The sequence below is a fragment of the Jatropha curcas genome, chromosome 11 (assembly GCF_041381405.1).
Source record: "Jatropha curcas cultivar XTBG-Jc1 chromosome 11, XTBG_Jcur_1.0, whole genome shotgun sequence".
In the NCBI taxonomy this organism is placed as follows: domain Eukaryota; kingdom Viridiplantae; phylum Streptophyta; class Magnoliopsida; order Malpighiales; family Euphorbiaceae; genus Jatropha; species Jatropha curcas.
In genome coordinates this window covers 6,727,683-6,754,366 of record NC_143161.1, presented here as the reverse complement: position 1 = coordinate 6,754,366, position 26,684 = coordinate 6,727,683, and the positions used below count along the sequence as shown (strand labels likewise).

Sequence of the window (26,684 nt, the reverse complement as noted above, 5' to 3'; positions counted from 1 at the left end):
GCTAAATAAGGAAGTTGAAATTGTAATTACCATAAAATCTGAGAGATAATTATTCGTTTACTCATATGAGAAAGCCATGGAAATATGGAAAACATGATAGATATTTAAATGAATAAACAAAGAGGTTAAAATATCTATAGCATTACAGGATATGTGTTTTCTTTTCCATTTGAAGGAAAGGCCAAAACCATGCTAAAACCCAGAAACTACACCTACCTTTATTTCTTCAATGGCAAATAGATCTCTTTCTCTGCTCGTTCTCTGTTCAAAACCCATGACTTTATCAACAAAAACAATGAAATCCACACTCTCCCCATTCATATTACCCTTAAAGCCCAAATCTTTGAACAAATTCGTCTTCTCGTTTTCAAACAGAATCTTCTCCTCTACATCGACTCCTTACCCTCTTCAATACGAGATGATTATCAACCGTCCAACTCAGTCCTCCCATGTACAAACTCGTCGCCCACCCACACGACTCAGTAAATCAAAGTCAGATATCACGCCTGAATCAGACTCATCCCAGAACCCCGATTCTGAACCGGGTTTTGATTCTTGGGTCGAGCAGAAATTATCTGTTGATAGAGATAATGAGGAGATGGATAAGTCTAAGAGAAAGTATTATAATAAGAGGAGGAAAAGAATGTATGGGTCAGATTCTGATGAGGAAAGTAGAAATAAAGAAGAAGGTTTTGTAGAATTGAAGCCTGAAGTTATAGAGTTTAATAGTTTGCATAAGAGAGAGGAGGAATTGTATTTTTATGATACATTTGCTTATCCATGGGAGAAAGATAAGCATTACAAGATGGTTTATCAGTTGGAGAAGAAGTATTTTCCTGACCAATGTTTTGATAAGGCATTTATAGATCCTAGCCAGTCTGATATGAATCCATATGGGAAAGGAAAAAGGACTCGTAGTGTTAAGAAAGGAGAGAAGAGAGATGATGGGGTTGGAGACAAAGAGGTAGACAAAGGGTTGGTGTTCTTTGAGGAGAAGGATGAGATAAAGACAAATTCAGAGAGTCCTGTAAATAAAGGTGTTACAGAGAGGAAAGTGGAGGAGTTCTTCAAGTGTTTGAAGAAAGTTCCCAATAAGAATAATGAAGTTGGCAGTGGAGAACCTTATCTTGTTACAAGAAGCACTGAGCTTCCACCTAGGTGGGATGGTCCTCATGGAACTGTGGTTTTGGTGAATAAGCCTAAAGGTGAGTTCAAACGCTCTTATGTTATTGGATTTATTGGTTTTGTATGAACTTTTGTTTGTTGATAGTTCGATTCTTCAAGAAGTTTTGACGCATCTAAAAGAACAGGAAATACTAATTGTTCAGTTATCCTTGTAGCTTCTAGGCTGTGTGCAATGCGCATAGCACAGACTATTATTTATATTATTATCTAATTTATCCAACACGTCATAATGTTTCCTCGGTTACCTACTTTGAATGAGCAAGACCGTCAACTCAACCCAATTTAAGTCTAGTTGTTAAAAGCCATATGGATTCAATTATTCCTTTTAGCTTGGTGTAGTGCTAGATATCCAGAAATTTTCAGCAGGACTGTTTATCAAAATTCTGAAATCTCTCTGTATGCCTGTAGTTGGGATTTCATTGGAAGTTAAAAGTGAAATGTAAAAAACGTCAACCGTTATGTTTATATTTTTTCCAAAAAGTAATGTTATGGTATCTCAAACCAGGATGGACTTCATTCACAGTTTGTGGAAAGCTGCGCCGCCTAGTCAAAGTGCAAAAGGTCTCTTTTTTATTCTCAGTTGCTATTTTTTCTGCACAATGGGTGTAACTTTACTAAATTCATTAATTTTGATTACAGGTAGGGCATGCTGGCACTCTTGATCCTATGGCAACTGGATTATTGATTGTCTGTGTTGGCAGAGCCACTAAGTTGGTAGAAAGGTAATATTGAATTTTAACCTTTGGTAGACTAGTTCAATTATCAATTTACAACACTCCCAGACAGGACCCGTTTTCTTCCATCCCTCTTATGGTCCAAAGACTAGAGCTTCAATATATTTTTCTCTCTTAAATATGCTCCTCTAAAGAACTTGAATTTTCATGCAGATATCAAGGTATGATTAAGGGTTATAGTGGAGTTTTTCGTTTAGGGGAGGCAACGTCAACTTGGGATGCTGATTCACCGGTGTGTGTTATATTTTGAGTAACAGCTGCTGATTGTGTTTTATAGTTAAGCGCTTTCTGACATTTTGTTGTACTTATCCTTTACTTTGAAGAATTAATAACTAAGACATGTGCGTAGTATGCTGTTTCATGTCTTGTCTTCTAACGGGAAAAAAGACATATACCCAATAGTGAATGCACAATAATGGTGAATTTGATACTTATTTCATTGAATATACTCAGTAATTTGATCGATTTCAATTGGTTATATACTGCGTGAATATGGATTCTAGCTTTTTACACTTGATCTCTATTAAATCATCTGGTTGGATATGACTAAAATTTGACTGTGATGGTTTAATTTTCAATCTACTTAAATGCATCATCCCAATTTTTACTTGTAAACTGTTCTGTCATTTAGGTTATCCAGCGTGAGCCGTGGGAGCATATCAAAGATGGGGACATAAGAAAAGCTGCTGCATCTTTTTGTGGTGAAATATGGCAAGTTCCTCCAATGTTCTCTGCCATCAAAGTAAGATTTCTGCAGTATAGTTGTCGATTAACTGGATGAGTAGCTAAGCTCTTTCTAACAGATCCTTGCTTCTGGTCCTCAAGATACAAAAATATATATGCCCATAGCCATTTAAAAAAAAAGAAAAAAAATAAAACAGAACTGAATTTTCAGAAAAATTTTGTAAATGACAGTGGCTGGTAATATTAACCAGTGAGAGTATCCAATGCATGCAAGTATTACGAGTAGGAGCATAGTAGGCATATGACCTGTTTCACATCTGTTTTCCGCTGGCTCAGGAGACCATTCTAAATGTTAAAATTGGTTATCTGTTCAATTATGCTTCTAGATTTCGTTGTTCACACTTAATAAATCCTTTATCTGTCATAGTTGCAATAACTTGCATCTAAGAATATTGATGGCATATCATCTTTTCAGGGTTTGAATTGTCAGTGTTAACTAATATGAGGACCCAAGGCTGGAACCTCTCCTTTCTAAATGTGATGTTGATTTCTCCCGAACAAAGCTATGCAAATGCATTCTGGCTTGTTGGTCTAGTCTCTTAAACTTGGTTTTGACTTCTGAATTATTGCATGACACCCTGTTAAAATTAAGAACTCTGGACTGATGAACATTTACTAAATGCATTGAAAATTCTGTAGTAAAGATGTTTCTGCTTGGCATTGCTGTTTCACATGCTTTCTGAAAACTGCAAGTTGATTTTTTTTTTTTTTTCTTTTTCAAAATGGATTGGAGTCAGAGTTGCTTTTTCATCCACTTTTGCATGCATTGAAGTGATGATTTTCTTAAAAGCAGGTCAACCTCTTTTTGGTGTATAGGTGAAAAATGGAGGTGAAATGCTTGCATATTTAAATGATAAGACTCTTTTATGTGCTCCTAATTTATTTGCTCAGAGTTTCTCTACCTTGCGATAGGTTGGAGGAGAAAAGATGTATGATAAAGCAAGGCGAGGAGAAAGTGTTGAGCTTTCACCCAGAAGAATTTCAATTTTTCAGTTCAACATAGAGCGAAGCTTGGAGGACAGGTTCTTTCAATTTTTGTCTGAATATATAAGCAGAAGCATGCTCCTATACATTAGCCACTAGCTGTGTCTTGAATTTCTTCTCTTTGATTCATCGTCATCATATGTTCTTGTTATTTTACTGAAAATCTATGGTTTACTTGGCATGCACTTTTCTGTCCTGTATTTTTGCCCGTTGGTAATTCCGTGTTGTAGCTTCACTTGGATATTCTGTTCCCCATGTATGCTGTGCATCATGTATGCTGCACCTTATGCGTGCTATGTTGAATTTAAATATTCCTTTTATCTGAAATGATAAGGAACAGTCAATTGCTATCATCAGTTCATTACTTATGCCCTTTGTGACTAATTTGTAGCCATTTATCCTTTTCAAAATAGAAAATTTTACTGGAAACACTGATCAGTAATGTATACTCATTAGCACCCTTGCTAAACTATTGGCATTTCAGCTAGTTTCTTGATTATCTGATAAAACTAGCAGCATTGGTGGTGCAAGATTTGATAATTACAACTAGGTACAAATCATCTAATAACTGACCAGTGGCTTATTAATACCTGCACTGTAATGTAACCTGAACTCTGAGATTGAAATATTTTTATAAATGAATAAACCAATATGAATGGAATGGTAAACTTTTGTTCTTGATTTGACCATTCTGATAATTTGATTACCATGAACAACTGAAATTTATTTCTAATCTCCAGTAAACTCTTCTGCATTTCTTCCATCTGCTCTGGGTGGGAAACTGAAAAAGTGTTATGTTTACGTAGTTTTCGATCATAATGCTCATGGTGGGAAAAGTTTTCTGCAAACTAATGATGGATATGCTTTGACATTGTCACTGAGTAATAAGTTCACTACCTAGGCACTAGGCAACTGTATTTGAACCTGAATAAGATTTTTTGATTATTACAGACAAAATTTGATTTTCCAAGTGGTATGCTCTAAAGGAACGTACATTCGATCGCTATGTGCAGATTTTGGGAAGGCTCTTGGCAGGTATACTTTGTTCACCTTGGTTCAATGGACACTTTTATTAATTTATGCTTGGCCAGTTGTCTTGGGCTTCTGAAATCATTGACAATCTTTTGCTTCCAACTTCCTAATGAATTTCTGACCTGATGGCACCAGTGTTCATAATGAGTGAAATAGGATTGCAATTAGACCAGAAGAAAAAGTAAATTTAAGAAAGGAAAGAAAACTGAGAAGGTAACATGTCAACGACAAACAGAAAATAAAGATATTCCACGAGCTAGTTTTTCATTCTTTCTTGAAAAGTGGAAGGAAGGCCCCTTTATTAAAATTAGATTTAGAATAAAATAAAAAAGTTAAAATTAATGTTGTTTCTAACTTGACTTTTCACTTGCAGCTGTGCTCACTTAACTGCTCTTCGAAGAGATTCAATTGGTAAGGGCCTTTCCTCATTCTTGAAAATTTTAAGTGATGATTAAGCATATCCTCTAGGTTTACTTTTTCATCATGGTGCAAATATATGAGGGATGAGAGAGAGGAATAAGAATTAGCTAATTTATTTATTTTTATGCTAAAAATAGCGGCTCACAGTTGTTTGGCAACTTGATACGGTTCCATATTATTCTAAAGGTGTGTAAAAATCAGTGGAACTGTATTTGCTTGTGTTTTGCACATTTAAAGGGCAGAAAAAGAATCGTTCCCATATGGTTCCTCAACAATTACACAAAGCATAAGGAAATTGAAATACAGTGAATACTGAATGCCTTCCTTGGCCAACGCAAACGCAAATTTTGCAACATTTACCAAAAAACGGTACTTCTTTGTTGACACACTCTTTTTGTTACAGGAGAATACTTGGCAGATGATGCATGGGAGTTCAAAGAACTGGAAGAGGCAATAACTAAAAATTATTTCTAACTAGACGTGATAATTTATTGCTACCTCAAAATTTTTTGGAGCCACGGCAATATCATTGGAGATCTGAAGATGTATACCAGTCGCTCCCCCATTCATTGCCATTTTTCAAGTGGTTTCATCATTCATTCCCACATTATAATTGGAAGAAAACATGACACAGTGATGGGTATTTAAGGGACACTCACACTCTGTACGGATCAACCTTAATAATTTTGTGTTTGTTGCCCATTTCCAGAAATTTGGAGAGCTTGTATGTCGGTGTAAAACTTCAGATTCCATAATCAACCTTAATAATTTTGTGTTTGTTGTCCGTTTCCAGAAATTTGGAGAGCTTGTATGTGGGTGTATAACTTCAGATTCCATTCTAGAATCTGAAGGACTGAAATAACAATTTTTTATTGCCAGTGTATATATTTGAGCAGCTCATTTCATTTCAGATCCGTTATGAGAAAAGGTGTCTTAACTTTCATGCATTTCCTAATCACGATTTCGAATTTTCTAAAGCTATCTTCGATAAGTAAATCCATATTCTTTACGAAGCTAATATTTTGTCGGGTTAAAATTTATATGCTCAAAGGAACCAGTGAACTCTTGCACAATATATACTGAAATGCAAGTCCACAATCTGGGATCAATTTCAAGAACAGTTCAAGAAAGAATTTCAAGAACAAACATAAGAAGACCACAAAAAAAAAAAAAAAATGATGTGGCGTTTAAGCTTGCGGCTTCAATGGAGATCTAAGCAATTATGAAATTAGTCAAAAAGTAAAATGGAGCGAAGCCAGAGAATTTCTGTGAAAGAATCAATAAATAGAAAACAATGAGGGATATGTCATGACTAAATCATACAAGAAACATGTCTGTCAAAACTGCAGGAACAATAAAAGTCACTTCTACATAATGTGGTTATTTTTATAACATGTTTTTGTAGCCAATATGTCCATCGCTCTAATGATTTGTTGAATTGTAAGGATCAATTCCAATCGACTCGAAATAGGCTTTCTCTGCACCAAACAGTCGATCTTGAAACATTTTCCATTCGTTTTGACACCTTTCCCTCACCTAACGAGAAAAATATATATATAGCAGATCTTCAATTCTATTCATATAGCTGTCGATCTTTTGTGAGTGTGTGTGTGTGTGTGTGAGAGAGAGAGAGAGAGAGAGAGAGAGAGATTTAGCAGCAAGTACAAGGGGAAAAAAATTCATTACATACCCCTTCCCATGGTGCCCTGCCACTGCCTGCTTCACCCTGTGGAAATACGAAAAAGTTCACTAAAATATATTGCACATCAAACAAAATTATTCACATTAGATGATAGCTTAGGTTTTACCTGGTTTCCAAGTGATGGAACACTTTGATGAACTATCCATTGTGCATCTACAACTCCTATTTTCTCATGAGCAGGCTGTGCCCAAACAGAGTCAGAAAAGGCATAAATGATTGGAGTGAATAAAGCAAGTCGTTAACTCGGAAGGAGAAAGTGGTTACTGACCTCAACACATCTTCTCAAAGCAAAATCTAAACCCCATCCATGAACCAAGTCATTCTGCAATATGATGAATTTTAGACACAGTAGTTTAGATGAACAGCATTGGAAAGGATAAATAATTTCACTACTTCACACCTGAATCATATGCCAAACACAACGCCAAGCATCCCGAGAAAAAACAGTTGCCATAATCTCGACAAATCTGCTCATTAAATATATAAGGTGAGAGCATCAAAACCAAATCCTAAGTATATACACAGGAGTAATGAGAAAATGAATCATCTTGTAATCACATAAAAATTGACTTTGTCATCTTTACATACGCTGCACAAGGCGGCAGGTGTGGGTCAGTACACCAGCCAGGCTTCTCCTCAGTATCCCTACAGTATGTGAGAACAAAGAGAGATAATAGTCAAGCTACAAGGGATAAGCTTTACTTATCAAGCGAGGATAGATAAAGGATTTACATACTTATGAACTTCGGAATCATCTCTCTTCTTTGTCATTGCCCATGTTGTCCCTCTATCTGGATCTAAACCAGGTTGTGAAATCTCCAGACCATGTTTCCTTACTAGTTTAAGGTATCTGAACCAGAGAAGAATTAAAGCTTCACATTTTATTTCATTTTGACAATATTTTCAATTAAATCAGAAAGGTGAATTGCACTTACTCCTCTGCATCAAAATGCTCTAAACCAAGATCCTCGTCCCACATAAAAATATACTCATATGGTGCAACAATGTCAGGGTGTAGAAAACGTTTAGCATACCACCTTGAGCAAAGTTCAAAAGTTTATAAGAAGATATAACTAGCAATGTAATCAGGAGTTGAAAATTTATGGGTTAAGATTCTAACCACTTAGTTTGCTTGTGAGCACTCACGTGGACAGCTTGCTTTGACCACTCAAATTCATCCCATTCAGTTGTCCGGCCATCATAGTGAAACAATACAATGGTGAAGTTTTCTGAGAACTGTGAAAAAAATTTTCAATTAAAAACATGAGAGAGAGAGAGAGAGAGAGAGAGAGGTGGGGAGGGGGGGGGGGGGAGAGGAGGAAGGAGAAAGAGACCCTTCTAACTGCTGCATCAATATTATCTTTCTGATCAGCACCAACAGTAAAAGTTACGAGATACCTTGGTTTGATGGACAAGTCCTGCAGATCCCACCTCCATTAGCAAAATATGAGATTAGAAGGCAAAATACCACAATCATGTCAACTTGAGAGAATTTTTTCATTTTGAAGTTTAATAGTACCATAGAAATTATAGCAACTGAAAGACAAAGAGATTGTGTTCCAAATAAGATAGTTTGACGCGATGCGTATTGCTTATCCGCGAAAAAGAAAAAGAAAAAAAAAAGGATAGCTTGAAGTAACAATGATTATTTTTCTGCAACCTATCATCTAGTGCCTCTTACTGTAAATATTACATACTGTGAAATTTTTGTATCAACTTCTGCTAATTTACAGAACTGTTCAAACTTTCTTCTCTTTCTTGAGTCCTAAAGCCATTCACCACCCCTCTAACCAAATAAAGAAAGCAATACTGCAGTTCCCTAAGAAAGGGATAGCAGATCGCAAAAAATTCAACTGAAATGATTATCCAATGGTTAAAGTTTGGATACCAACCTACATAAGAGGTCTCAGGTTTGAACAGCTGAGCTGCTAGCTGGATGGTTTATGGGATGGGAACATTGACAACTGATAAGGACTTGGTTATTGATAAATATGAAACTATTATTCACGTGTCACCTTAGAATCTCATCTGAAGCTCAAAACAAAGCATTATTTATTTATATTGCATGCTCTCTACAAACAACTTAAGTCAACTTTGGCACCTGGTTCTAGATCAAGCAACATTGTGTATATGTTATACTACTTCCTCATATGTACCTTTCCTACCACAATATGATGTAACAGCTAAAGTACATGCTCCATACAAGTGGAGTTGCAAACCTCTTCAGGCAGACCCCACAATCGACGGAGGTAGAAATCTGATTCAGGCGCTACTATATCAGGAGGTAATCTCTCAGCTCCCCGAGGATTTGTTGGAACCCAGATCTGCATCAGAATCAAAGGGTTAATAATTAGCGCCGACAGAGAAATTTGGTGAGAATACATCTGCCAATGCATAATGCATTCAGTAAGATTTAAGAGAAGTTGATGTATCTGCTATGACACCCTGACAAAGCAAAAGAGACAAATTTGATATCACCCAAGTTTCAAAAACATGATACCATATTTCTAAAGAATGTCCAAAAATCCTTTTAATTGCTGGACATCTGCTTGCTTAATAACCTATTTCAAAAATGAAAATTACAAGGGAAACCTTACTGCCAACTAAATTCAAAAGAGTTCTAGAGAAATCATCAATCCCATACAGGAGTTTACAAAACTGACTAAATCAATTAGAAATGCTTAAAGAAGTTTATTTATTGAAAATAGTTGGATCAAAATAAATAGTAGCTGAAAAGCCTTGTTGTCCTGTTGAGACTACTCATTAACAAATAGAATTGGGGTATGAGGATATTTTGCAAGGGTATGAGTGAATAAAGAGAGCATACATTTGTATCATTATATTTGTGAGGTAAAGAATCGCCCTTGCTGCCCTTTAGAGAAGACCAAGCATTGAACAGTGTACGGGTTGAAAGACCAGAGTACTTGTCCTCAATATACGTTAGATCAATGGAAGAAAATAGACTGGATGGTAGATTCATCTATAAAATAAGATAATTGTGTTAAGAAACATTAAAACGAAATAGAGAGAAACACAATCATCACAATAGACACTTAAAGGGTTAAAATATATCTACCTTAGACAGTGAGAGTGTTGGAAAAGATATTCCTAGAAAAAAGCCAAAGGTAATTCCAGCAAAAGTAGTCAAGAAAAGCCTCATTGTCTCACCTGGTTTTCTTGCATATCCACTGCTAGTTAAAAGAAAGAATTCACATATTGATGACATTTTTCATTGTTATCAAACTGCAAACTTGAAACTATTTGAATGAGGGACTGTAAGGAATGAACCATACCTCCGGACAGGGAGACGCATTATCGTCCAAATCTTCTGATTCTACAGTCACAGATATACAAGATAAAAACCAGCAAGAAATTGCTGTTCCGCTGGCTCATCAAGTTTGCAATTTCCAGTAGCCTTAAAATGCAAAACATATAAGCATGTCAGCACCAATTACCCTAGTCATTCCTGGCAGCAGCTTCACCATTATTCATAATACTAATCAACCGGAAACAAAAGATTGCCCAAACACAATTATACAGCCCTTGAAAATTTCGAGATGGGTATAAATATACTCTTTATGCCACAAACATACACAAACAACTTCAATTACTTCATTTCCAATCAAGATCAACAATCACATTTAGGAGATTACATTTTTTTTTTTACTTTTCTTCGAGAAAATGCCACAAACTTCAATTTTAGAAAAAAGAAAACCAAAAATTGGAAAACATAGATAAAGTTATCAAAAATGAAATTTTGAACTGATCATAACCCACTTACCCCAATTCCAATCAGCAAAACAGAACACGTGCATTAGTGAATCCAAAACGAGTTCAACTAGTTCAAAACCTCAAACCAAAATAACATTGATCCTATTGACAAAAAATAACTCTTTCTTCTTTTATCTGAGGAATAACATGGGTTTAAGTTAAATTTTCCAGGTACAGATAAAGAATATCAAATTAAAAATCAATTACAAGCATCACCTTTGCTTAAGTCAAGAAAACATCATAACCTATCCAAAAAACACACTCAAATCCTTGATAAAACAATTTCACTACCAAGCTAAGAGAATTCTCAAGCTTATATGACAATAACACACCATATGGAACCACAAACGAGCTATTCCGATATTGCAAAGTCAAATTTCACATGGGAAACAAGAAAGAAAAGAGAAGCCAAGAAAATGAAATCATACGTGAAATCCCTGAATATTCTCTTTCTTTCAAGAGAGAGAAAGATATCAATTTGCGAGGATTTTGATCTAGGAAATGGATTTTGTAACAGAATAACAAACAGGGTCTTAGCTTTTGAGACGGAATGTTCTGTTTGTCAGCTTCTTTATCTTTGAGGAATGTGCATATATATGACTGAAACAAAAAAATTGGAACAGAGAAGAGAAACACAGGAGGGAAATTCAATGTTGGAATTTCCAATAGAATTCCTTTTTTTTTTTCTTTTTGTAAAATATCACTCTCAGGTGGGTTGTCGTTTATTCTTATTTTTCTTCAATAAATTGACAACTTGATTGAGAAAGCTTCAATCTTTGAGTCCTACTCATACATATTCATATTTTCCCATTTTCGTTTTTATTTTCTAATTTCGTGTGGGATTTGTTTGTATATAATCCTCGTACGTTAATTTCAGGAATGAGTGCTGTAATATTTCACCAAATTTGCGGGGCCATTTAATAATTGAAACGTGCAAGATGTTGGTGAGACATTACACTGGAAGTCACCACACTGGAAAATAGTTTCTCTTTTTTCAATTACTTTTACTTTTGAAATTGATGCCATTGTTATTGAGATTGAGACTTTGAACTTGGAAGATGGTGATCGGGCCCACTAGAGATTTTATTTTTTTAAAAAAAATTAATTTGAATTTATGACTTTATGTGGGCTGGTCAATATTGCTATTTGCATTATTGATTCGAAGACAAAACAGTTTTATACCTTTGACTTATTTGTTGGCAAAGTTAATTATTTTTTTAATTATTAATTATCATTTATCATTTGTTTTAGTATTAAATTAAAAAAGAAATATTTTCTTAATTTTAAATCAGGGACGAAACTACATTTTAAATTTGAAGGGCAAAAAGTATTTTTAAATATAGGGACTACTCTATAAAAAAAATTTTAAAAAATATAAGATTCCACGGTGTATCCGATCCTTGCTCTCTGCCTCTATTTTAAATTCCTGTATAAACATTGCAACTCCAAATATTATTTTGGGATTGTAGATAATATTAAGATTAATTTATTTGAAATTTTTAATTTATTGTTATTGGTTTAGGCAATCTAAACAGCTGATTTTTAGTAATTATTGCATAAATCATGTTGATTTGTTACAAAAGTTATCTCATTTAAAACGGCTTTTTATTGATAATATTTTATTTAAAATGATTTTTATATTAATATGTTTTCATTAATAATATATAGTTATAATCATTTTTCACCGATACTATTTAAATAAATATATGTAAATTATGCCAATCAAGTGGTTGTCTGATTGGTTTTCTCACTCAGGAGTATGAGATTTCGAGTTCGAGTCCTTTCGATCACAGTTATTTTCACCAATTTGATGAATCAAGGAAATGATTACCCTTATTGTATAATTTATAGTGTTGTTTCGACCTATAAAAGTCTCCGATAAATTATAAATTATTATTTTTTATATATCAGAATCAAGTTTTCAAAAAAAGAAAAAAAGAAAACTACCAACAGAATCTCCAACAACTAATTGCAAATCACATTTCAGTTTTAATACTTAATTACTTATTAATAGTAAAAAAATAATTATTTTCTAAAAACAAACCCCCTTTCGTTTGAAATCATTGATATTAGGCATCTAATTAAAGATCGGTATGGGTGGTCCATTAACATTTTCCTTATTTGGTTTCAAATAAAGCTATTGGCGGGTCCATTAACGTACGTTTTCTTATAGGAGGGACTTTAATTCTGGTCTACAGGTAGATTGCGATACAAAGTAGGCACATCTTATTAAATTGCATTAGTTGTATAATTACCTAATTAAACCCTAAACCCTAAATTCATTAAGGCTAAAACCCTACTAATTATGTCAAATCAGATATTATATGACCATTTATGCCATGATTATGCCTAATTCCTATTATGGGAATATTACTCTTTATTAATAAATTGGTAATCTATTTTAAAAAATTGAAAGAATTAGAAGTTTCTCTGGTCCATCTTTTTCTTTCTTCTTGTTAATGGATATCTCGTTTGTACATATTTTCTCTTTAATTTTCGAGTCTATAGTGAGTTATAGACATAGTTTGAAAGGGTCAAATCTTTAATGATTTCATGATACATGTCTGATCTGAATTCTTTCTTGTTAAAAATAATTGCTTTGAAATAATTATGAGATTTTCTAAAAGAAATGCACTAATCAAAAGCAAACTAATTAATATCCATCCACCAAAATTCAAAAAAAAACATGGAAAATAGTCCTTTTGCCCTTTTGTTTCAACTTATAAGCTTGATTCTGAAATTTCAAATTTTATTCAAATTAGAAGCAAAGTCAAGGTTCCCAAGATACTGAAGATTAAGGAGAATGAAATAGAAAAACAAAGATAAATGGCTAACTAACAATTAATTAATTGAAAAAAAATAAAAACCTATAGTAATATATTATTTGATGATTCTGATATGTCCAAGAAGAGGAAAATCAAATAAAAATTGTGGAGTTATCAAATTTAAAAGATATAATAACATAGCAATTATGAATTTATCAGGCCAAATTTTAAATCATAAATCTTTAATCATTTCTAATATAGAACTAAGAACATAAAAAAAAGACCCCAAACCTATGAAATATATAGATCGATGACAACAATATTATCCGCTTTGAGTCACCCGTACAGATTTATTTCTGAATTAGAACATCTTTATAGTCTAAAATGTGTTTTGTTAGTGCAAGGCTTATCTTTACTTATCTACATTACTCTTATATTATGCTCATTCTATATGAAATTCGCTTAGGGTGTCACATCCACTCCTTTAGAGACTCAGAGTCTTTGATGAGGTTTGCTTCACCACCGCTGGTTTGAATGTGTTTATGGTTTAGTTGTGGTTCTTGTTAATTTTTGGTATGCCTTTGAATGTGTAATTAATTATTTGGCTAAGAAATTGCAGCATACATTTTCAAGAGAAAGGAATTTAAATATTAAATTCAGAATTTTCTGGCATTTTTCTTAAACTGATATTTTCATCATTTTACATTTATCGTGTTTGGAATATAGTCAACTAATTAAGAGACTCAAGTAATTATCAAACAAGTCAATATAAAACATCAGACTCAATTAATTATTTAATTCTATATGAAAAAGAATTTACATATCCCTGTAAATTATATGAAATATTTGTACGATGTTACGTCAAAATGGATGATTAAAAAATAATCTTAATACAAAGACAGGATCTTTGAAAATATTGTAAGCACAATAAACAATAATTTTCAGATAATTATTTTTGTTTTTTTATAAATATCTTAATTTTATAGATTGAATTTGTAAGGTTTTATAAATATTTATAAAAAAATTATTTTTTAAAAAGATAAAACAGGTGTGTTAGAGATTGTCCTCGTCTGCTCGGGTCACTGGTTAGATGTTGACGTTCCGATTTAAGACATTCTGATAGGCGCACCGATCCTCCAAGCACTTGTGAAAGTCCTGCCCATTTCTGCAGGATCATGGCATCATGGTCCTCAATCCATGATAGCAAAAGTATGGTCTGAAGAAACTTGTTTTTGTAACCAAACTCCTCCATACTAAAATCAATATTCAGACATCATGCAAAATAAGTTCATGGCGGGGATCCAATCCTAATAAGCAGGCGGATGACCAAGTATATTTGTGTATATAAAATCTAGTCAGATCAAAGGAAAAGTGCATTAGGATCTAAACGTGGCAGAACATCGAGAGCTGTAAAGTTTTTACACTGGACCTTCACTGTAGATTATCCACGTGGCGATCCTGGATAAAACATTTTCGATTGTAAATTTGTCGTAAAAATAAAATATTTATAATAACAAACCTCATTATCCATTAATTTCCTTTTTAATTATAAATTAACTAGAAAAATAAATCGTCTCTTAGTACTTTATAAACTAAAAAAACTATAAAAACTGAAAAAAAATTAAAAAGAACAAATAAAAACCCTTCCTTTTTTCGATTCTACTGGCATAGAAATTTTCCAACAACGTAAGAGGTGATCGAAGTGGAACAGTAACAAGAAAGAATCGAGCTTTCTGTGTACAACATACACAAATATTGGTTTCTGATTCTCCGACAAGGGGATTAAATATTAAAAGAATTTCAAAAAAGATGTCGTCGCCGGAGATTGCAGGAATTTTGGAGAACTCGAGAGAGCTCGATCGGTTAAGGAAAGAGCAGGAGGAAGTACTTTCCGAGATCAATAAGATGCATAAGAAGCTTCAAACTAGTAAGTCATTTGATTCTAACTGTATTTTTAGCAAATTTAATGATCTAATGTGCTTTGAATTTTGATACTTGGTTGGTCTGAGGTTAACGGGGTTGTTATTTGATGAATGTTCCCAATAGTGTCTTGATGGGATTTTTTTGATTTTGATTAAATTTTGTTGTGTTTGGCTTAATTTGAGATTTTGCTTGTTGGGTTTGTTTTGATGTGGTAATTAAATGAATTATTTGTGATGTAATTTTGGGAAATCAATTTATGACTTTTCTAGTTGCTAAAATTCTTGTAAGTTGAGTTATTTGTCAGATATAGAAATTTCTTAATGTGATTCTTTTGACACAAAATGAATGGCATCGTTTTTTTTTCCTCATCTTATTTCTTCTTACTAGACAGTCAATCAATAAAACAGTAGGTGACAATTGTGTCAAATTCCCTTGTTATTAAATTTTTTTCCCTTTTGTTTATCATATTGATGCTTGTTTTTGACAACGTACCTTGCTTATTTCTATTGACTCTTAACTGAAATGCTTTCATATTGATGCTTGTTTTTTACGATGAATCACTACTTATTTCTATTGACTCTTAACTTAAAAATGCAGCTCCTGAGGTGGTTGAGAAACCTGGTGATAATTCTTTATCAAGACTGAAAAGTTTGTACACTCAAGCCAAGGATCTTTCAGAGACTGAAGTACAGTATGTCCATTAATATGTATAATAAATATGTGGCTTCTATATATTTATTCCTTCTGTCTCATGGTTGATGTTGAGTTTGTGCTTACTCAGTAATTTTATGCTATATATATGTTGTTTTATTGGTTTTGATGTGCCTAACACATTCCAATGTTTTTCACCAATCCATTGTTTTTGGATGGTGGATGCAGTGTTTCCAACATCTTGTTAAGTCAACTGGATGCTCTGCTTCCATCAGGTCCTCCTGGGCAACAACGGAGGAGGATAGGTATGGGGTACAAATTGAGCTACTTGACTCCTTCCAGTGATATTTAATATGTTTATTGTGTTAATATAAGATGAATAAAGACCTTTGTTTGACTAAGAAAGAAATTTCTAATATAGAATAGTGTTTATGCCTTTTGAGTTTAGAACGTAATAGCAAGGATGACGACCTTTTGTATAGATGAACTAAGAAAGAAATTTATAAAATAGAACAGCATCTATGCTTTTTAAGTTCTTCTAAACCATTAATAGATGACTTATACTAATGATGAAGATTTCATTGAGATTCTAATGTATTTATTTGTGAAACTTCTCTCTCCATATTGATTAAAATGTTAAATAAATGCAGATGGTAGTGACCAAAAAAGGAAAAGAATGAAAACTGATTCTGATATCTCAAGGCTTTCTCCTTCAATGAGAAATCAACTTGAGGCTTGTGCTAGTCTAAAGGGTGAACAGGTGTGTATGTAGCTTTTTTTTTTTTTTTAAGGTGTAGTTACTGTTTAGTTCATGAAGCTTGACCTGATATACAAATTAGGACCTCTATTTTTTGTCGAATTAATTGGTCGTTACAATTTTGGACAACTATTTAGTCCTTAAAGTTTGATAAAATTCACTAATATGGACATGTATTTTAACAATCCTTCGAACGAAACAGTAATTCATCATTTAAATTAATGTCTAAACTAACATGTATGTAGCTCTTGGTTGACTGTTCTTTTGTGGTTGTTGCCATATGTTAAATAACATATTTGCTTGCCTGAATATGGAAGTACAATTTAAGTTCGTTATTTCACACTGAAGGGATTGATTTGTCCTCAGGTAGCAGCTAGGGTCACAGGTAATAACGCTGAAAAAGACGAGTGGTTCGTTGTAAAGGTGATACAATTCGATAGGGAAACGAAAGAGTGAGTATAATTCCTATACTTTAGATCCTTTGGTTCTTTGTTGGCCATGGTTATTGGAGATATTGTTTTATTTGACCATTGACAACATAGTGCCTATATATTGATTCTTGAAAACATGGTTCCCGCACATTGATTCATTCATTTTTTTCATAGTTTTCTTGATGCCCCCATGTCACAATATGCATGTGTTTGTTTGTTGATGATACTATGATCTCTATTCATGGTTATATAACTAAAGAGTGCAAGTTCTCCAAATGGGGGAGATTTATGTCAGCTAATGTAGCATTGCCTTAGGTAGATTAGCACAGCACATGATAATGTGTTCCATAATGGGGGAAAAATCAAGGACTACTATATCATCTGTGTTTATCCTAATGAATCTCTTGTTTTGACTATTTCCCTGGCTGTAATTGCTAATCAATTATTGTTACCGATATGCTAACTAGCTTTTTTTTTTTTTCGGTTATCACTATTATTTTCCATCAGCGGTGAACATTTTTACATTACAGTATGCAACTAACCACTATTATGGAATGCTAAAAATATTTGGAATTTGCTTGGCATTGAAAAACCTGGTCTTTTTTAAGAGAAGAAAAGACCAAAAAAAAAAGAACTAAGGAATAAAACTCTGAGTTGGAGAAAGTTTAACTATGGCGTAACATATATGTTTCATTCCTCATTTCACTTAGTTGTTTCAAGTCACGGATTCTCAGATTAGTTAAGGTCGAGTTATTCTAGCTCTAGCTGTAACTGAAAGTTTTTACTCATCAAATAAAGGAGTGGAATTAATGAGTGTATTATGGAGCTTATTATGAGTTGTTTGTTTGTTTGAGTCAGATTAAATTGTCATGCTTTTATTTTTTTCTAAATATGGTGATGGGGCATAATGTTTGAGAGAACACTGCTCTATGAGTCCTCTATTTCAGTTTCAGATTTTTTTTTCCCCCTTTATCTAGCATTTTTTTTTCTTCATGTGCAGATTTGAAGTACTTGATGAGGAGCCAGGTGATGACGAGGAAGGTGGTGGCCAAAGGTATGTTTGATTAAAGATGCCCTCTAAGTTGCCTCACTGAATTGGTTATTCCATGGTCTTCTTTTTCTCTGGTCTTTAATATTAGTTCTGATTACTCATTACAAAACTTACTGTAAGCATGCTGGTAGTTAACTGAAAGGAATAGTATTTATTTTGTCATTGTTACTTTCAGAAAGTACAAGCTGCCTATGTCATGTATTATACCTTTCCCCAAGAAAAATGATCCATCTAGTGCTCCTGATTTTCCTCCTGGAAGACATGTTTTGGCTGTTTATCCAGGAACAACAGCTCTCTATAAGGCCACTGTTGTTAGTCCCTCACGGAAGGTAAATGTTCCATCTTTCTATTTTTGATATAACCAAGATTAGTGGTTCTACGTTGCTTATGAAATTTTATTTTTTGGTTGTTTTGTTACTCAATTTTGAATATGCTCTACAACTCTGACTTTGGACTGACTGTTAATTTTTAATGTGCATGCTATGGGTTGCCCTTAATCAACTGTTCCTACATTTTCAGAGAAAGACAGAGGAGTAAGTGACATCCTCCTTAGTTTTCATCCTCATTGTCCTGTTTGTGGAAATTTAACACCGTTAATGTGGCATTGCATGGACAATATCAGTGTTATACTTATTCTCTCTCTCCTTTCTCTCCTGTGGATTGTTGTCAAAATAAATAGCTTGTCGCACTAATTAATTTATACAATGATCTTTGAAATCTAAAATGAATGATAAAAATAGGCAAGGAGAACATTCTTTATGAATTTTCAAGTAAAAAAAAAAAAAAAAGGAAAAAGAAAGAAATAAAATGCAGAACATTGTATTCATATGATTATTATTTATTATATAGTTTGAAACAGAATTATGTATCAGTCATCGGTAGATTAAACTTGTCAGACCTTTTGACTCTTTTGAGTTCGTGCTGTTATTTTTTATGGTAGCATTACATTATCCATCTTCTTGTTTTTGTTGAACAGGTATTTACTGGAATTCGATGATGATGAGGAAGATGGAGCGCTGCCTCAGCGAGCAGTACCTTTTTACAACGTGGTTCCCTTACCAGAAGGACACCGTCAATGAATACTTGTTCACAGTCGTGTATATTTAAAGTTGTGCGGTTTTGAATGCCAAATGATTGTCTCACTCCTTTTCCTGACTTTCTCATTTCAACTAAAGAGACATAACATTTGTACTTGTTTCACTATGTAGTAGCAATGTTCGTTTTCATTCGAGCTTTTGCTTGAAAATTAGGGAGTTAGGTTAGAGTTTCTTCCGAATTGCAAATGCAGGATTGCCATGGAAGATGGATCATAGCAGCGAGCGTGAAAACTCTGCATGATACTCTGTAAATAATAGTTGGTATGGATTATCCTGATAGATTAATGAAAGCAGAACATATGTGGATCTATTTTCTGGCAATCTAACAAATATGAGAGAGGGAGGGAAGGAGAGGACCATGGTTTAATGCTGCACTTGGAGAGGCATTGTAGGAGTCCATTAGGACACTAGATGGCCTTATGCTACTATGTAAAATGCTGCTATGCTTCATACTTTATTAGGACATTGGTTGGTTTTAGACAAGCCAAAATTGCTTTCTTAGATACAAGATAAATATATCAGATTGATGCATTCCTTGTTTCAATTGCTAATTGAACCCAATAGTTTTTCAACATGGATTGAAGATCAGAGAATTTGAAACAAGGGAAGGGGACATTTATAACTCCTTTTGAATCTAAGTAAAATTCTTAAAAGACATCTCATAATCGACCTCGAACAAAACACATTCAACCCTTACCTTCGCACACGTGACGAACAAGTTATTCTAGTGCCAAATTCTCCAATGCTAATCAATATTCCAGGTTGTTAACCTGCTCCTTATTTATACTTACAGCCTATGACATGCATGAGTAATTGGAATCGGAGGGTCGGTCAATGAACCATTCTGTGTATGATCAGCAACCCATTGATTTGCAGCCTCAGTGTAGTGCACACCGTCCCAGCTTATAAAGAGTGACGGGTCTTTGCAGGAGGCACCATAGACTTCACTATTGTTAACACTTCCTTTATTCCCACACCATATATGGTCAAATTTCACATGATATCCACAGCAGACCTTCAATGGATCAGCCATTCCTGCAAATTAAGACACATTTGTAAGATTATATAAGAGACCAAGCAGGAAAAAAATCCTTTCATTTTCCATAAAAGACATTGTCGTAACTTCATTACAATAAAATATTGAATCCCATTAACGAGGATAATGCTGAAATTGTGGTCAATACATTTCTATAGCAGCAGCATTTCATGACATTTTGTTGGACGTGATTCTTTCCAATCAATTGTCATTCGGACATTTTGTTGCAAATGGACCCCAAGCAGAGCCTTATTAACCCCAACAAAAAAGAAAAGGAAAAAAAAAAGAAGAAAAGAAAAAACTAATAAGCTTAATTCCAGTAGAATTGGAGGGTTACAACTGTTTTCAATCCCACCCCTTCTGTTTTCTTTTTGGTTAATCATAATCCTACTAGAATTCATTTGTGACAAAATGTCAGGAAATGCTATGGAATTGGAGAGTTAACAAAGAAGAAGAAAAAGAAAAAAACAAATAAGTTATGGCATATAATGCGAATTGGAGGATTTGAACCAGTTAAGCCAAAGCTTATTACTCAAAATAGTTAGACTTAAACATAAGATAAAAGTAGCATGATGGCTTAGAAAAAAAAGTTATGCTATATCTTGACAGGTATTTTAATTACCTAGATTCTTTGCATTGCTTATAAGTCCATACTTAGCAGCATATACATCCACATAAGTAATTGCAGCTTCTGGTAATTCTGCTCTTAGTTTAACAACTCTCTCCTTAAGCTTGCTATTAAACTCTACAGCCATGTCATTTTGTGCCTTGATACAGCCATGTTCATCAAGATAACCAGCAGGTGGATTTGATACATAGAATAGATTCACTGGCAAGCAACCAATAGGGCCTGTATTATGTATCCAAAATGATCTCCCTCCTTGCTGATATAAATGCTGAAACACATACAAATCATATAATCACCCATCATCCTTAATGTGCAAAATATCTAAAGCTAGTTATTTCCAGCAATCAATATAAGAATGGTAGCCGGTGAACTAATCGGCTGGTGGCCGCATGTCTGTCTAATAGTCCATATAATGTTCAGAGGTTCAAATCCTGCATCCCCTCAAATACTTTCGATGTTTTATATCCAAAAAAAATAAAAATAAAAATAAAAAGAATATAAGCTAGCATAATAGAACTTAGTACTTGGACTGCTGTAGCTAACTGGTTAATGATATCTGGCATTGCTGCTCTCAGTTGATCAATGCTCATCTTTCTAAAACCAACTGAAAGATCATTTTGGCCAATATCAAAAGTGTAAAGAGCCTTTGCAAATTCATCAGGTCTTGGGAGCTTCCCTGCCTCATGGGTATTATTCTTCACTGAACATCATAAGAAAAAAAGAAAAAGCTTTAACAACTCACATGTGGTAAAATTTAGATTTATGGTAAATAGCAAGATTAGATTTGAACCTTCATTGTAAAGATCCGCAGTTCTTGACTTAAATTGATCGAATTGCACAATCTGCATATCAAGAGAAAAAGGACTAATCCCATATTCAAATATAGTCTCATTTTGCCTTCTAATTGTTGATCCTCCTGTAGCAAAGTTGGCTCCATGCCTATAATTTGTCCCGATAGAATTCAAGTAAGCACTCAGGTAAGGCAATTTTAACGTCTCAGCTGCAAAAAGATACCAACTCATATTAGCTCCCAAAAAAATAAATAAAAAGGTAATAAAATAGTCTCCAGAACTGCAAGTTTCAAGTTTCAATCCTTTAATAATCTAATTAACAAAAATAAATCCATTATTAGTACTAGAGTCTGTCCGACTGTCACCAAAATGCGAGTATCAATCCGTTAAGAGTCTATTAACAAAAATAAGAAGAAAAAAAAAAAAAAAAAAAGAGGAAAGTTCTGGTTTTTACCTATGAAGTCTATGATAAGGCGGCCATCAGAATCTCTTCCCGCAGGTTTGTGAAAGAAAGCTTCACCATAAGGAGCTCTAATCGGCTCAAACGCAGCAGATATCCCACCAGTGTCTGAATTTGAGTCCCCGAAGTTATAAATTGCAGGAAACTTACATGGTGCTATAGTATCACTCTTTATACTCAAAACCCATGAAGAAATTAACAAAATGGCCAATAATCTCCAACATCCCGTTGTAACTATTCCAGAAATGTACCTCATTCTTGAAAGTGTGAAAGAAACGTAGAAAGTAAAAAAGAAAAAAGAAGCAGCTTGATTTAGGAAAATGGGTGTCTCTATCTACTTTTATAGATGTGGATAATGAGTGAGCCATGTGCTTACAAAAAATCTTGTATGTTTGATTTGGGTGTTTTCTTGCTTTCTGGCATTGAAGATTTTGTTGTTGTCTGGCAACTGGCATGCAAGATTGGTTAATATTTCCATTTTTTCTGCCCAAAATTTAAATTTGTTAAACTTTTATTTATTTGTTTATTTTCCTTCGTTTCGGCTGTGATCCACTGACACCGCCTTGGAATGCCAACAGTGGAAAGGTAGCTTTATATCATAGTTCTCACCAAAAACCAAAAAAAAAAAAAAAACATCACCGTTGCTTTCTCCCTTCCAAATACTTACTGCGTTTGAATTTTCACTTAAAAATATCATTTGATCATTTGATTAGTAATAAATTATTAAGTTAACTGAGTATATTAATTTTAATCTCTATGAATTCAAATAAATTATTAAAAGAGCGAAGCAATCACTGTTTGTCACATCCAAAGAGCAAAAATAAAAAATAATTGATTATTTTTAAAATTCACAAATTTTACGATTATTTGAAAAGATAGTATTAAACTATCTAATCAATTGTCTTAGCCCAGAGAATGAAACTTAAAATTGAAGCAGTTTTACTTTAAAGTTTTAAAAAATAAAATAAAATTGAACCGATTGATTTGTGATTGAATCAATTAATCCGCATAGTTCAAATTGACACATACTGAATTTTTATTTTAAAAGCATTTTCTTTGCATTTGCACTGAGAATTAATGATAAAAGATATAAAATTTACACGGAATGATTCATTAAATCTGAATCTTCTGATAATTCGAAATGTAAGATTTCAACCATTAAATTTTAACAAAAGATTTTATAGTTTTTTTTATTTTTAAAATACATGTAGCACACCTTAAATATCATTTTTTTTTAAATAATTTTATAACTCTTCACAATAAAAGTAATGATTTTTAACTTTTATAAATAAAATATTAATTGGAGCGTTGTTTTCATCCCCATTTTACTTTAGGGGTTGAGGTAAGATACACGGCATGAAAGCAGATAGGTCTACACCTAGTACATACAATTGGTTATCAATCATTGCAATATTATTATTTAGTCCCTCAGGTTTTGCATAATTAACTAACTAATCACAGGTTTTGAGAAAATATTTAGCTAGTCCCTCAGGTTTAACTATGTCTAATTAAAAGGTCCTTCCGTCCGAAAAGTTGGTTTTTTTCCGTTAATTATAGAGTAAAAGACTAAAATATCCCTCCCCAGCTGACGTGGACCATAAGAAAAAATTATTATCTAGTCCCTCAGGTTTTACATAATTATCTAACTAATCCCAAGTTTTACGTAAATATCTAACTAGTCCCTCAGGTTTAACTCCGTCTAATTGAAAAGTCCTTCCGTCTGAAAAGTTAGTTTTTTTCCGTTAATTGAAGACTAAAAGACTAAAACACATTTCCCTAGCTGACGTGGACCAGTATGAAGCGATAAGGGAGGGGATTGTATAAACTAAAAGACTAAATAATTTACCCTTTTTCTTTTTACCCCAAATTATCATCATAGTTTCTTTTTTAGAAAAAAAGTAATAAACATAATTTTCTATTTTATTCATATTTAATATGCAAATTTTATCAAGAAACATTACTATTATCATTGATAAAATCTAAAAAAAAAAAAACAAAGTATTCCATCTATTCATAAATACTTTTAATGTTTTTATGGTAATTAAGTAAGTAAATTTATTCTTATAAATTATAACAAAATATTAATTAATTTTATTATGTAACCTTAAGTAAGAGAGGAGATGTTATATGATTTTGGAAAATTATAAAAATAATTATTAAATTTAATATAAATAAGGATAAATTTGAAAAAAAATTAATTACTCATTAATATTCTAAAAAAATATATATTTGCGGAGAAAACACCGGCTCTAAAATAATAGTTATTTATAGATAAAAAAAGTAATTATCTATAGATAAAAAAAGTAATTGTCTCCATCGACTTTATATGAAACTCTTCAATTTTCATTTTTAAATTTAGCGAAGCTAATTTTCCTACTCGTGTAATTAAGCTTAGTCTATATAATTCTACATGTGCATAAAATTATAGGGAAAATTATTATTTAGTCTTTTAGTTTATACAATTCCCTCCCTTATCGCTTCATACTGGTCCATGTCAGCTAGGGAGAGGTGTTTTAGTCTTTTAGTCTTCAATTAACGGAAAAAAACTAACTTTTCGGACGGAAGGACCTTTCAATTAGACGGAGTTAAACCTGAGGGACTAGTTAAATATTTGCGCAAAATTTGGAATTAGTTAGATAATTATGTAAAACCTGAGGGACTAGATAATAATTTTCCCTTCTGGTCCACGTCAGCTGGGGAGGGGTATTTTAGTCTTTTACTCTATAATTAACGGAAAAAAATCAACTTTTCGGACGGAAGGACCTTTTAATTAGACGGAGTTAAACCTGAGGGACTAGCTAGATATTTTCTGAAAACCTGTGATTAGTTGATTAATTATGTAAAATCTGAGGGACTAAATAATAATTTACCCTAAATAAAATATTAATTGGAGTGTTGTTTTCATCCCCATTTTACTTTAGGGATTGAGGTAAGATACACGGCATGAATGCAGATAGGTCTACACCTAGTACATACATTTGGTTATCAATCATTGCAATATTATGATCGTGTGGTTCGAGTAAAACTGAAATAAAGTCGGTGATCTGTTTTTTATGGGGTCATAAAACTGGTTTACTACTAATAAACATATAAACTACAATGCCATTAATAAAAAAAATTTTTAATTTTTATTCCCATTCAATATTATAAAAATTAAGGATTCAAAGAATCAATATGCACTCTATGTTTTAAATCAAAAAAATAAAAAGTTTAATTAATTAATTTATATAAATAAAATAAAATAAAAGCTCTACTTGATTTAGCTATTTTTACTTATTGATAATTGATAGTGATTATTCATAATTGGTAGTCAATCAGTAACTGATAAGTGTTGGTCAGTGAATGTTCATTATTTGGTAGATTGTAATAATGATTGTTATTCTCCCGGAATTAGTTAGGTTTGTGGATTGTTAGAATCGATAATGAATGTTCATTATTTGGTAGATTATAATAATGATTCTTATTCTCTCGAAATTAGCCAGGTTTGTGAATTGTTAGAACCGACGTAGACTTCATGCAAGTAAAAAATATATATATTATTAAAATACGAAAAGACAAGTAATATATAAGTTGTAAATAATTTTCTGTTTTAATAAGTTATAAGAATAAAAATACTACTTTGATTTAAAAAAATAATTAAATTTTTTATAAATGATGTTCAATAATTATTTATTATTTAAACAATTATGAATAAAATCATCACATAAAAATATTAATTTAGAAAATTAATAGTACTTATTTTATAAGATAAATATAATATAAATAAACACAAATCAAATAGTTGTTGCCGATCGAAATTCTTATTGAATGTCTTAAATTTAATTATTTGATGCAGTAAGTTGTATTAATCAACTGAACCATACGTTCCTAACTGTATTATAAATTAGTCATAGTCAAATTAATTATGTCTTTAATGTCTGAATTTGTAATTTTTTTCTATTTTTATATCTAATGGAAAAATGTTATCAATTGAATATTTTTATTTTTATTTTTTTTTTAATTTAATATCTCGTGGTGAAATGAAAAATCGAAAAATACAGTAGCCACTTTTACCTAGCTGGACACTTATTTTAGACTGACATTTAATCATACTAAACCTCCTTAGTTTTCCCTCTCTCTCTCTCTCTCTCTCTCTCTCGGATGCAAATGCCATATTTGCAGTAAGGAAAAAAATCTCAATCCCTCGTCTTCCTCTCTCTCAGCTCTATCGATCTATCCCTCTAACTCTCTCTCTCTCTCCTTCTGTCAGTTCATCTCTGTTTTTTTTTTTTTTTTTTTTTTTTTTTATCTCTCTTTGGCTTCCTCAACTTTCCTAGTAACCAAATACTTCCAAAGAAAAAAAAAAGCTCCAACAAAATATAAAGATCCTCTTATTCTATGTAAATATTTTAAATTACAAGATTATATCTCCCTCTTTCTCACTTCCATCATCATTTCTACACCGTCCTCAATGTTGTCAATATATTATATAAAAGTCTTACACAGAACAAAAGATATAATAAAATAGAAAAGATATTTGCTC

The 26,684-nt window shown here is 32.7% G+C and overlaps 4 protein-coding genes across 8 annotated transcripts; 2 read left to right on the top strand and 2 right to left on the bottom strand.

Annotated features, from left to right (window-relative positions):
- The first annotated feature begins 124 nt into the window (after positions 1 to 124).
- On the top strand, positions 125 to 5,876 carry LOC105633782 (Pseudouridine synthase family protein). Its single transcript, XM_012216445.4, has 9 exons — positions 125 to 1,205; positions 1,691 to 1,746; positions 1,825 to 1,907; positions 2,073 to 2,151; positions 2,551 to 2,661; positions 3,576 to 3,685; positions 4,599 to 4,682; positions 5,053 to 5,090; positions 5,503 to 5,876. Exons 1-9 carry the CDS (start codon positions 230 to 232, stop codon positions 5,571 to 5,573), a joined length of 1,608 nt encoding a protein of 535 aa, XP_012071835.1. The 5' UTR covers positions 125 to 229; the 3' UTR covers positions 5,574 to 5,876.
- Positions 5,877 to 6,362: 486 nt separating this feature from the next.
- On the bottom strand, positions 6,363 to 11,335 carry LOC105633768 (uncharacterized). 5 transcript variants are annotated; one of them, XM_089716650.1, is made up of 15 exons: positions 10,905 to 11,335; positions 10,095 to 10,216; positions 9,878 to 9,992; positions 9,629 to 9,781; positions 9,021 to 9,125; positions 8,136 to 8,219; positions 7,922 to 8,037; positions 7,737 to 7,838; positions 7,538 to 7,651; positions 7,390 to 7,446; positions 7,202 to 7,268; positions 7,070 to 7,123; positions 6,908 to 6,982; positions 6,790 to 6,825; positions 6,363 to 6,635 (listed from the first exon to the last, which is right to left on the bottom strand). In XM_089716650.1, the coding sequence occupies exons 2-15, from the start codon at positions 10,112 to 10,114 to the stop codon at positions 6,522 to 6,524; spliced, it is 1,212 nt and encodes a 403-aa protein (XP_089572776.1). In that variant the 5' UTR covers positions 10,115 to 10,216; positions 10,905 to 11,335; the 3' UTR covers positions 6,363 to 6,521. The 5 variants fall into 5 exon arrangements, with proteins under 5 accessions (XP_089572776.1, XP_089572774.1, XP_089572777.1 ...); XM_089716648.1 differs by having other exon boundaries at positions 11,001 to 11,335; XM_089716651.1 differs by having other exon boundaries at positions 9,878 to 9,989; positions 11,001 to 11,334.
- A 3,610-nt stretch (positions 11,336 to 14,945) lies between these two features.
- On the top strand, positions 14,946 to 19,557 carry SGF29A (SGF29 tudor-like domain-containing protein). The gene is made up of 9 exons (XM_012216415.4): positions 14,946 to 15,264; positions 15,858 to 15,951; positions 16,140 to 16,216; positions 16,562 to 16,671; positions 17,035 to 17,120; positions 18,100 to 18,153; positions 18,326 to 18,479; positions 18,670 to 18,683; positions 19,127 to 19,557. The coding sequence occupies exons 1-9, from the start codon at positions 15,147 to 15,149 to the stop codon at positions 19,227 to 19,229; spliced, it is 810 nt and encodes a 269-aa protein (XP_012071805.1). The 5' UTR covers positions 14,946 to 15,146; the 3' UTR covers positions 19,230 to 19,557.
- Positions 19,558 to 19,763: 206 nt separating this feature from the next.
- LOC105633752 (GDSL-like Lipase/Acylhydrolase superfamily protein) lies at positions 19,764 to 22,627 on the bottom strand. Its single transcript, XM_012216402.3, has 5 exons — positions 22,157 to 22,627; positions 21,702 to 21,911; positions 21,436 to 21,611; positions 20,906 to 21,179; positions 19,764 to 20,282 (listed from the first exon to the last, which is right to left on the bottom strand). The coding sequence occupies exons 1-5, from the start codon at positions 22,416 to 22,418 to the stop codon at positions 20,035 to 20,037; spliced, it is 1,170 nt and encodes a 389-aa protein (XP_012071792.1). The 5' UTR covers positions 22,419 to 22,627; the 3' UTR covers positions 19,764 to 20,034.
- Between the last annotated feature and the right edge of the window lie 4,057 nt (positions 22,628 to 26,684).